At 50.2% G+C, this 11,434-nt stretch overlaps 1 protein-coding gene across 3 annotated transcripts; it reads right to left on the reverse strand.

Moving 5' to 3' along the window:
• Positions 1-265: 265 nt before the first annotated feature.
• On the reverse strand, positions 266-10,274 carry POP4 (POP4 homolog, ribonuclease P/MRP subunit). Of its 3 annotated transcripts, none has more exons than XM_003915266.5 (7): positions 9,668-10,274; positions 7,345-7,397; positions 5,449-5,672; positions 4,144-4,221; positions 3,909-3,970; positions 2,122-2,223; positions 266-821 (listed from the first exon to the last, which is right to left on the reverse strand). In XM_003915266.5, exons 1-7 carry the CDS (start codon positions 9,672-9,674, stop codon positions 685-687), a joined length of 663 nt encoding a protein of 220 aa, XP_003915315.1. In that variant the 5' UTR covers positions 9,675-10,274; the 3' UTR covers positions 266-684. The 3 variants fall into 3 exon arrangements, with proteins under 3 accessions (XP_003915315.1, XP_009192318.1, XP_017807828.1); XM_009194054.2 differs by having other exon boundaries at positions 7,310-7,397; positions 9,668-9,689; XM_017952339.2 differs by lacking the exon at positions 7,345-7,397 and having other exon boundaries at positions 9,668-9,694.
• Between the last annotated feature and the right edge of the window lie 1,160 nt (positions 10,275-11,434).

The following is an 11,434-nucleotide window of genomic DNA, read 5'->3' on the forward strand; positions in this document are numbered from 1 at the left end:
CCCATCTCACTACGCTGGGGCGACTGTGTATGGGCACAGCAGCACACAGTGCTCTGCTCCTGGGGTCCACCCCAGCTGCAGTTCCTGAAGTGAATAAGCCCTAAGTCACTTAGCAACTCACCCTTCAATCCTCTTCAACCTTCCTGAAATAGCAAAGTAAACCTTAGGTAGGCCAAAGAGTTCCACCCAAAGGCGCACCTCTGTAGACACCTGCCATCCAATGGACCTTTGGGGACCCCCCCCTTCCCTTTCAACCTGGCTGGACTGCAGCAATACCTCCTTTATTTGATCCCTGGTTATGTCCACATGTGTACTGTATTATCACAGAGGCAGCTGATTCACCATAGAGCACTCAGAAAACATGGAAAAGTATTTTTTAAAATCGAGTGATACTAGTCAAGTCAACCAGCGTTAACCCCGGTGTGCTTCCTGCCAGTCTGCTCCTCTCCATGGGAGTCACACAAAATGAAGATCTCCTGGAAAGAGAAATTCCTCTGTCCCCTGACTTCTTCACTCGGTACACCGCGACCTTCCCATGTTGTTGAGCATCCTCAACTCAGAACGTCACTGGCTGGAGGTGGTCTATAAACCGAATTGGCTTAACCATCTCTTCACTGAAAGGTTGGCATTTAGGAGTGTCCAGTTTTCAGCTGTCATAAACAACTGCGTTAGATGGCAAAGAATTCACAGGTCAATCGTTCCCTTCGCTTTGAACTTCTTCGCAGACCGTTCACTTGACCGAAGCTGGAATTTGCTCCCGTAAATGTAGGAAATAAAGCCATCGATTTCCACAGTGAACACGCAGTTTAGCTTGGGGATAACTGGAAAAAAAAAAAAAAAAAAAAGGGCGGGAGAAAAAAGATGAGGAAAAATCCTTGGCAGTAAATATTCATTTATTTATTTATTAATATTTTACTTTTAGATAGAATATTATTCGGAACACATTGAATGAAAAAAATAAGCTAATAGGAAATGGGAAACCCACAAGGGGAGGGGCATTAGGGTTACATGTGGTTATTCTGCCACAGGTCCATCTAGTCACATGCTAAATGTAACTTGGCACCTGATCTTCAGGGTAAAAGGCTATACACCAAATTCCCAGGACCAGAAAGTCCCAGAACACCCGCCAGAAACTGGTTTTCCCACATTAACTTTCAGATGGGCTCCTGGCCTTGTGCTCTGTGGGGAAACTCTTACACCACTTTCTGAGGTTTACAATGTGAGGCAGAAGGATATGTAGGAAAATAAGGGAAGCAACAAGAAAAATGAAGCTCAAAAATTAAAGGAAGAAGCCTGGATGCAGTGGCTCACGCCTATAATCCCAGCACTTTAGGAGGCTGAGGCAGGCGGATCACTTGAGTTCAGGAGTTTGAGACCAGCCTGTCCAACATGGTGAAACCCTGCCCCTACTAAAAATACAAAAATTAGCCGGGTGTGGTGGCGCGTGCCTGTAATCCCAGCTACTCAGGAGGCCGAGACAGGAGAATCCCTTGAATCCGGGAGCGGAGGCTGCAGTGAGTTGAGATTGTGACACTGCACTCCAGCCTGGGTGAAAGAGCGAGACTGTCTCAAAAAATAAATAAATAAATAAATAAAGATAAAAAAATTAAAGGAACAAAACCCTCTAACTACAGTTTGTTATCTCTGGATTGGTGGGCAAGGTGGGGTGTAGAAATCCTGGGAGACCCAAAGTATCTGCTGGAGCAATGCTGGCCACCGATGGAACCCAAGTGTTATCACCAAGGACACGGCTCAGAACTTCAGGGACAGGCGCCGCTCCTGTTTCTACCCTGCTGCCTGTTTGGCTACATTCCTCTGGGAGCAGCAGCCTTGGGGCAGGTGGAGGCCCTCTCCTGGCGCCCAAACAGACCCAGGTCCCCTGAGGCATGGCCAAGATCTTTCTTCCGCTTGGCCATTTCTGGCTGGGGCCGCTGGCTGCACTGACACACGCCTCTTGGGGGCGCCACGGGAGCAGAGGGTGGTCTCTGCAGGCTTTAATGCAGGTTCAGTAAGTATCTGCAATCAGTGCTCAAACCAAACCCTTGGAGCCTCGAGGAAAAGGCTAACGCAGTAGCTGGAAGCCACAGCCCACACGCAACGCCCTCGGAAACTCCTACATACCTTTCAGGCGGTCTTCTTTGGTGATAATTTTGAAAATGTGCTTTGTTTCCTGTAGAAGGATTCCTGTAATACCCACATAAGAGGGGCACTTGGATTTTGTCACTGTGAAGAAAAAGGACAGTTCCAGGCTCAGGCCTCTGTGGTGCTGGGGGAACCACAGACAAGCAGGCCTCAGGGGTCCGGGGTGCTGGGCCCACCCTCTGAGCTAGCAGATGAAGGAAGACAGCACCCAGGGCGTGGGGGCTCAACAGCTGGGCACTGACGTAGCCAACGAGAACCCAGGCTTTCCCTGGGGCTCTGCAATCTCTGGAGTGTCCTATGAGGTGTCCTTCGGAGAGTCTGTGGCCACAGCAGTCTTGGGCAGGATTCTGGAGTCAAAGGTCACACACGCGCCCAGCACCACCAGGACCCACGGGCTGGCTGCTCTGATGCAGCCAGGACTCCCTTGCAGGATCTGCACAAACACCACCATGCACTGCCCAGGATGCTGGCTGGAACGTGAGTCCTGCTGCAGAGCTGCCCAGCAGCCAGCACTGCGAGACGAGCCACCATCACAAGCAGCAGCCCCTCCCTCGTCCTGACCCGAGCCTCAGTGTAGGTGACAGAGTCACCAAGCAGCTGCAGTATGCCTGCACCGTCCTCGGGAGATGCCAGGGACATAGCATGGAAAGAGGCAGTCCCGGATCCTGCTCTCACGGAGCCCAGGTTCTAGCAAGGCAGGGTGATGCATGGTGAACCACACCATTCTACTTTCTGACAGCGACGAGTGCTATGAAGAGTAGGGACAGGGCAATGAGTGTGGAGGGTCATGGTTTGCAATGGTAGACCCTCAGGGGAGTGGCATTGGAGCAGGGCTGAACAATCAGAAGTCGGTCTGTGCACACACAGAACTCCCCGGCAGAGGTAAGGAGCAGAGGCGAAGCCCTGAGGCAGGGCAGGAGGAAGGCAGTGTGGGAGGCCTGCTGCCCCAGGGAGCGGGGAGGCCTTAGACCACAGCAAGGAGGCAGGTTTACTCCCATACGATGGGACGCTGCCGGAAGACTTGAAGCACGGAAGGAACGTGCTCTGATTCCTATATAACCGGCACTCCGGCTCCCTGGTGCGGGGAGGAGCTGTGTCTGAGGTAATCTGGGGAATGACAGTGGCTGAATTTAGGTAGTAGGATGTTCCGAAGGATTAGAGGAGGGGATTAGGAAAGAAGAAACATAGACACTATTTCGGTTTTTGGCCTGAACAACCAGCGTAAATAACTGAGTAATTAACTGAGATGGAAAAGAGCAGGAGGGGTTGCTGTGAGAACTGGGGGTAGCTTTGGCTATGTAAAGTCTGAGATGCCCCCTGAACATCCAGGTGGCTGTGTCAAGTGGGCAGCTGGATGCCTGAGCCTGGAGTTCAGGGGACGGGCCTACGCTGGAGACGTCATCTTGGGGGCTGTCAGGTGTAGCTGACATTTGAAACCGTAGCATTGGATGAAAGGGATTCTGTGTTCAAGATTCCAGGCCATGGGTGAGTGCCCACAGCTACTGTGCCCTTTAGGTTACCAACAGGGGTCCCTGTGTGGAGAAGGTACATGAAGACCACTTAGGGTGTGTCCAGCAAATGGCCAGACCGGCTAAGACAGCCAGTGAGAAGCATCTCCCACCCTTAGTGCGGGGATGATGGTGACCGGGGGCCATCTCAGGGAATCCACACTGTAAGGAGTGTGTCCAACAGAACACACGCCCTGGGTCTCCACGACAGTGTGGACCTCTGGATGGCCATGTGCTACACGCTCTTAGGTAAATTACCTGAAATAATAGCCCCGTGAAGATCTGCCTTTAACAGCTTGGCCTGAATCATCTGTGGCTGCCTGCAAGGTAAACAGAAGCCCTTGATTTACATCATGATAAAAAGTTCCAAAAGAAGCAACTAGGTCTTCAACCGCAGCCAGGCAATACCAACGCTGGCTCCTGAAGCTGCATTTACAATGATCAGAGACTTGAGATCCACCCCAAAGAGCGAAGCTTCAGGAATGCAACTTACGTGTCTGGCTTTAGCCCATTGCACAGGTCCCTGATGTACTGTTTCCAGAGTTCATGGAGAGGGAGGAAAAGACTGTATCTGTGGCAGAGTCAGAAACGGAAAAAGTTAGACAACATGAGCTTGGGATGACAATGTCCAAATAGCACAGAGCTTGGCTTGATGCCAACAACTGCGGCCTGGGATCATTAGGAACTACGTGCAAATCTTAGGATGAGCAATTGAGCTGGTAACAGAGACCAAGAACCTTCACCTCTCTAACCTCAGTTTCCTCATTGGTAGGACCACACTAGCCCAGGGCGGTGTCCACTTGGACTTCTTTTCATGAGAGAGAAATAAACGTGAGTCTTGTCGAAGCTACTGTTATTGTGAGGTTTTCTGTTACGTGAAATTGAACCTAGTAAGCCCCCAATAAAGCAGGGGTTGCTGGTTGTCACGCAGGTCCTCATGTGAGGCAGCAGGCTGGTCTGGAAGGTGGGCAAGCAAGTGGTGGGGAGAAGAAGAGGGGAGCAGGGGTGAGGACCCCAACAGCTTTCCTCTGGGCCGTTATCTCCAGTCTTGATGCCTTGTGGGGAATCCGTTACCATGAAGCCTTAGGTTAGAGAAATGAGGACCTTAAGCTCAAACCCAACTCGGGTTCCACCCGGGAGGCAAACCCTGGGAGGCAGCAGCCCCTTCTCCACTTGAGGCCCAGCTGATCTCCTGAGTGGGGCCGGGGACAGCGTGGCATACTTTAAGCGTCTTCTGGAGTGTGGGAGGCTATTTGGCTGTCGATCTCCAAGCAAAAACCTACAGACAGCCCCAGGACACGCACACTCAGACCCGTCGCCAAGGAGGGATGGAGGGTTGGCTGGAGGAAGGCATCCTCCCACAGGACAGGACAGTGATGCATTCCTTTGGGAAACTTCTGAAACGTGTGGGCAACATCTTGCTTTGGCAATGAAACCCCAGTGGGTGACTGTCTGGCGCTATTAAAAGCTACAAAGTGATACACACTAAAAACATATCAGTTCCTCTTTTCTGTCTAACAAAGCCGAGGGACAAACAGCCTGTTGCCATGGACAACAGATGTACTTGGACGGGTCTTACTCGTGAAGGTGAGGAGAAAGGCCAGACAATGAGTCCTGTCTCACCCGCTTCGCTGAACACAGCCCAGATTGGTAAAGGAAGGCTGCCCTCTTGTGGCAGACAACAGAGAGGCGCCCTTAGCTTAGGTGGAGCCAGGCTGCCTCCCCAGCCACTCAGTCAAGTCCACACACCCAGAAGGGTAAGCACCGCGGGCAGAAAGACGTGGGGAGCTCAGGTTACCTCTGCTGCTCTGGTTTAATATAAAAGAGCCGCAGCTCCCTCCTTTGCCTGGCAGAGAGGCCTTTGGCTTTCTTCTTCTTCTCCTTGCGCTTGTGGCGGGTGAAGTACTCCAGGACCACGGCCTTGCGCTGCAGCTGGTCCTCGCGGGCCTGCGGGCTCATGCCGGGCGTGCTGCGCTTCAGGAAGGCCCTCACGAAGGCCTCGGCCCGCTGTGCTCCTGGAGGCTGCAGGCGGACAAGGGGGTGCAGTGCTGACTGCTCTGGTCTGGGCAGCCCAGGATCCCAGGCATCCCGCCCGCAGCTACTGGGAGAGCAGATGGGGCCCATTCCTCCACCCACTGAGGCTCACACCCCGCTCATCTGCCATGCGTCTGCTACCCACAGTTGCCGAGATGTAAGTCACACTCACACACAAATTCATGACCGTTTGTCACACACAACAGCATGTCAAACGCTCACTTCCTGCTCTGGCCCTGCTTTTCTGAGGTTATTCTGCTGAGGACTAAAACCTTTCTATCTGGAAGAATACTTCAGTCATTCTTGGCAGAAGAGAAAGCTTGAGAAATGTGTAACAAAGATATTCAACCAGGCATGACCAGATGAAACTAAGTGAGCTCAGAGTAGCACTAAGCTATGGAGGAAGTGATCCTAACACTACAGAAAGCAAAACTAGGGCTTCAGGGCCAGCCAAGCCTCAGGGGGTAGGGACCCTGACACTGTGCCCTTGGGACGATACTCCTCAACTGGGTTTCCAGCAATGTGGGCATGGTGTGGCTACTCTCCAAGAGGTCCGCTCCTGCCCCGAAGACCATCACTTGGAGGAAAGTACCATCAAGAGCATCTCAGGCCCCAGACTCTCTCTCTCCAAAGGGCGTCACTGAGAGCCGGGCGTCAACTTACCATGAATGAGCGTAGGCTCTTAGAGAGGACTTTTGAAAAAATGACTGTCATAATTGTGTGCAATTCTCAAACAAACAAGCAAAAACCTCCAAGCTCACTACCTCTCAAGTTGGAGTTCCAATAATGGATTCCTCATTTGGTGGCAGATGCCACTGCCCTCGTGCCTGCCACAGCCCTGGGCAGTTCTCTCTCCTGAGGGCCTGTCTCCTGGCTGGGCTGTTTCCTGAGCTTTTTGCACTAGCCAGGTGCTAAATGCTAAGACTGAGGCTGACAGACTGATGCTGATCTGTCATTAGTAACCCAGCCCTCCCTCTGTGGGAGAGCAATGGGGATGGGAAGATAGGGTACACATAGCCTTCGAGGGAGCTCACAGTATGATGGTGGGAACTCTGTCTGTTCAGTTTTGCACCTGTAGATGCTAACTAAAAATTAATTCACTCTCATCATTGTGACTATAATAGGACAATAATCTGATTCTCTTAAATACCTGAGTGGCTCGTCTTTCACGGAGAAGCAAAATAAAGGCATACTGGTCTTTCAAAATCTTGCTTTCAAGGTAATGCTCTCACTATGAGCTACAAGAGGAACTTTTGTGAAACTGACAAAGCAGGCCGAGGCATCCAGATATAATCTGTAAATTTCACTTATGATATGTAATTGCACACCTTCTGCAGAAGTGCAGAGGGCACAGTGACAAGGTTGAACGATGCTGCTCACCACATGGGCACAGCCTGGTGTCCCCAACATAGTGGGAATGATAAAAGGTTAAGAAAAGCCTCATTTTACCAAACTTGACTTTGGCACAACAGAAAAGGAGGCCGGCAAGTGGGAACAGGTCATCAGAACTACAGACTTTGATCCAGCCTTAGATGTCTGCCAGAAAAATGAGGAGTACAATCTGGGAAAGGACATCTCAACCAGGGCTGGGGGCTCAGAAGCTACTGAGCCATCTTTGCCATCACCTCTGTTGCTCCTGGACCTCCTGCCAAGAACTGACCTGGACATCAGAGTCTTTCGCCTCTTTCTGAGACAATGCATGATAGATCACACCTAGAGGATTAAAAACAAGAAATGATCAATTCTTGTTGGGTATGGCTGTAAGACCCAAGACTTCTCTAACTATGAAAATAATTACACCGCTGGATGCATGGCTCACACCTGTAGTCCTAGCACTTTGGGAGGTCAAGGCGGGTGGATCACCCAAGGTCAGGAGTTCGAGACCAGCTTGGCCAACGTGGCGAAACCCCATCTCTACTAAAAATACAAAAATTAGCCGGAGGTGGTGGCTCACACCTGTATTCCCAGCTACATGGGAGACTGAGGCAAAACAATCGCTGGAACCTGGGAGGTGGAGGCTGCAATGAGCCGAGATCGGGCCATTGCACTCTAGCCTGGGTGACAGAGACTCTGTCTCCAAAAAAAAAAAGTAAAAGAACTACACTTATAACATATGCTTATTCATATTCAGAGATAGGAGATCAGGTTGGTAAGAAGAGCAAAGCTTTCTTGGATGCCTCTTATCCCACCCTCTGGCCACATCTATGCTAGAAGTTTCAAGCTCATGGTTTAAAAAGAGTGCTTCTCAAAATTTAATGTGTGGAAAAATCTCTGGGATCTTATTAAAATACAGATTATTGGTCTCCTACCCTAGATCCTGAGTGTCTAACATATTCCCAGATGCTACTGCAGGTCAGATCACATTTTGAGTTGCACTGGTTTAAAATATCCCAAGTTAGAAGCCTGAGCCCTTGCTAACGAGGTAACTCATTTAAAAGTTACATGATATAGCTGTCTAGGATGTAGATGGTTAGAAATAGGTTTTGTTAACAGTAAGATGTTTAACAAGATTCTTCACATTTTAATACGAAATTATAATGTATCATATAATCAAGGGTGTCCTGAACTGATAAAATACAACAGTTCTTCCTTTAAACTCAAAATGTACATCAGTCAATCAAGTTTCAACCTCTAAAACAAATTCCACACTTCTGTTTCTTAATTTATTGAAAGAAGAAAACCATGGCACTGGGGACACAGTACAGGTGTGAATGGAATAAGAATGGGACTACTAAGGCCTGGTTTATGAGCTAAATAGCTAGAAAATGTAATTTACACTATACTCTGTAAATTTAATTCCAGCTTTCTTGTACTTCCCTGAGAATGTCTGATGCGAGGTGGTTACAAGTTTTTTGTTGTTCTTGTTTGTTTTGATACTGGGTCTTGCTCTGTTGCCCAGGCTGGAGTGCAGTGGCACAATCATAGCTCACTGCAACTTCGACCTCCTAGTTTCAAGTGATCCTCCCACCTCAGTCTCCTGAGTAGCTGGAACTACAGGTGTGTGCCACCACACCTAGCTTTTTTTTTTTTTCTTTCCAGTTGTTGTAGAGATGGGGTCTATGTTGTTGCCCAAGCTGGTCTTCAACTCTTGACCTCAAGTGATCTCCCTGCCTCAGCCTCCCAAAGTGCTGGGACTATAGTCATGTCCCACCACACCCAGCCAGGTATGTTTGTTTGATCAAGCAAACCAATGTGGCTGCAAGTTTTATATACAGCATCTAGTTCTCCCTCAAGCGGAAGTTGGGGATTATAAACTGTAGAGAGCAACTTGAGGGGCCTGATAACTTTGCTTCACCTGTTACAGGTGCTTAGTAACAGACTTGGAAGTCTTTCTGCAACAATACACATCTAACAATTACTGAACACTCATTACTCGCCAGAAACCTCATTAAAAGGTAGACATATTTTTTCCCATCACACTTGTGCCCATGAGCAAATTGAAGCTCCGACATGCTGAGACAATCTACTTGATCACATAAGTACAAAGTGGCAGAGGTGAAAAATCAAAATTCTGATCGAAGGCCCAGTCTTAACGGTGACTACACGTCCCTCCTTGGCACATGTCTTCTACCCCTAAGTCCCAAAGCTCTGGGTTAGTGATATCATTCCCCAGCAGCTCTCGGCGCGTTGCATCAGATAAGAGTGCGAAACCAGCTCGCAGAAAGGAGCAGGGTCTTGACTGCGGTCACCCCGGGAGGTAGTGGCCAAGTTGGGCCAAGGCCTGGAACCCTCCTCTAGCATCGCACACCACTGAGCAGCCCCCGGGAGAACCTGCCTCCAGCCCTGACATCCCTCCCTAGCTCAGAGGTCGAGCCAGGCTAACCCGTGTTCCAGCCCTCAGTTTTTATGTAGGGTGGGCGCATTCCTGTAGCGGTTCTTTAGGACTCCGCAGCGACAGGCAGCCCGGACCCATTTCACCCACAAGCACCAGGACCCCGACCCTTAACATCCCCAACCCTCTCTAACTTCGTGGCCCCGCTTACTCTTCATTCTCGGACCGCTTCCGGCGCGCTCTGATGACGCACTGGCAGTTGCTGTCGCAGACTCTCGGATATCGGAGATGGCGCTGTGTGTGACATCACCGACACTCGCCCACCTCGGGGGCGCATGCGCTTGGATAGGGATTGGGCGACTGAGAGCGTCTTAGCGGGTGTCGGGGAGCAGTGGGGAGGCGTGAGTCGCTTCTTGGGGCCTTTTCCGCTTGCATCTTTTTGCGGGACAGTCAGTAGGGTTGGGGTAAAGGCATGTGGAATGCTTTTGAAGGTCCAGAGTGGAGCGAGGCGAGGCGACTTGGAGAGGACTCGAAGGTTGGGGACCTGGGAGGGCGGAAATGGGACCGGGACGGGGGGATGACGTCTTTGTCGTCCCTAATCAGCGCTCTTACGGATGAGCCGCGGCAGCTTTAGCTGTGGGCACGGGCACCGAAGCTGGGACGGCAGGCTTAGGTTCTAGTGCCGTGTCTGCTGCTGACTAGCTGTTTAACCTCGCTTAGGTTACTCATCTCTTAAGCCTCACTTGCAGTCTGTGCTGTGAGTGGGGTCGGCCGCACAGGTGATGATGCGCCTCCTGGGTCCCTTTGATGGTTTCAAGATGCTTTCTTGAGACTAAGAATATTAGTTTTTATCAATAAAAAATCATAGCAATAAGATCAAAGGTGGCTCACACCGTGGGAGGCGCAGACGGGAGGAGCTCTTGAACCCAGGAGTTGGAGACCAGCCTGGGCAACATCGGGAGTCCCCCATCTCTACAAAACATTTTAAAAAAAGATTGTCCAGGCGTGGTGGCTCGTGCCTGTAGTCCCGACTACTCGGGTATCTGAGATGGGAGGATCACTTGAGCCCAAGAAGTTCAGGGCTACAGTGAGCCTGGATCATGCCACTCCAGCCTGGGCAACAGAGTGAGACCCTGTCTCCAATAAATAAATAAATAAATAAAAAAGATACCCCATTGCTCAGTGGAAAGGTGCAGGAGGGCCTGGTGCAGACTTCTCAGGAGTGACCCAGTGCTGGGCAGAACCGTGGTGCCCCAATTTGTGCTGAGCACTGGGTCTGTGCTGGGTGGGAGAGAAAAGCAAAATGGTCCCTGTGTGGTTCTCAACTTTGAGTACAGTATACATTTCTTTTTTTTTTTTTTTTTTTTTTTTTTGAGACGGAGTCTGGCTCTGTCGCCCGGGCTGGAGTGCAGTGGCCGGATCTCAGCTCACTGCAAGCTCCGCCCCCCGAGTTTACGCCATTCTCCTGCCTCAGCCTCCCGAGTAGCTGGGACTACAGGCGCCCGCCGCCTCGCCCGGCTAGTTTTTTGTATTTTTTAGTAGAGACGGGGTTTCACCGTGTTCGCCAGGATGGTCTCGATCTCCTGACCTCGTGATCCGCCCGTCTCGGCCTCCCAAAGTGCTAGGATTACAGGCTTGAGCCACCGCGCCCGGCCCAGTATACATTTCTTTACAGGGGATTCTGGGAGTATGTCCAAGGGTTTGAGTTTGAGAAACATTGGCTTAGTTTCTTTGCTGGTTACCTTGTACCATTTTGATTTTAAACATGAGACTGCAGGCACTGAAATTCGTTCATCCCAGTGACCCCCAGCGCATTGTCTTTATATATATATAATTTACATATTAGTTTTTGCATATGTAATACACTTATGCATTTATTTATATGTATAAAATTGAGAAATACAACATTTAAACCAAAACATGCTGCCTTTGCAGATGTCTGAAAATTGTAATTTGTGGGACCGATAACGTGAACTAC

Source organism: Papio anubis, chromosome 20 (assembly GCF_008728515.1).
Source record: "Papio anubis isolate 15944 chromosome 20, Panubis1.0, whole genome shotgun sequence".
Taxonomy (NCBI): domain Eukaryota; kingdom Metazoa; phylum Chordata; class Mammalia; order Primates; family Cercopithecidae; genus Papio; species Papio anubis.

Bases quoted from the DNA above. Each gene is read 5' to 3' on its own strand.
- POP4 (XM_003915266.5), bottom strand. The intron at 3,971-4,143 runs GTAAGTTGCATT...TTTACCTTGCAG, and splicing joins AATGGGCTAAAGCCAGACAC to GCAGCCACAGATGATTCAGG. The intron at 822-2,121 runs GTATGTAGGAGT...TTTTTTTTCCAG, and splicing joins CAAAGAAGACCGCCTGAAAG to TTATCCCCAAGCTAAACTGC.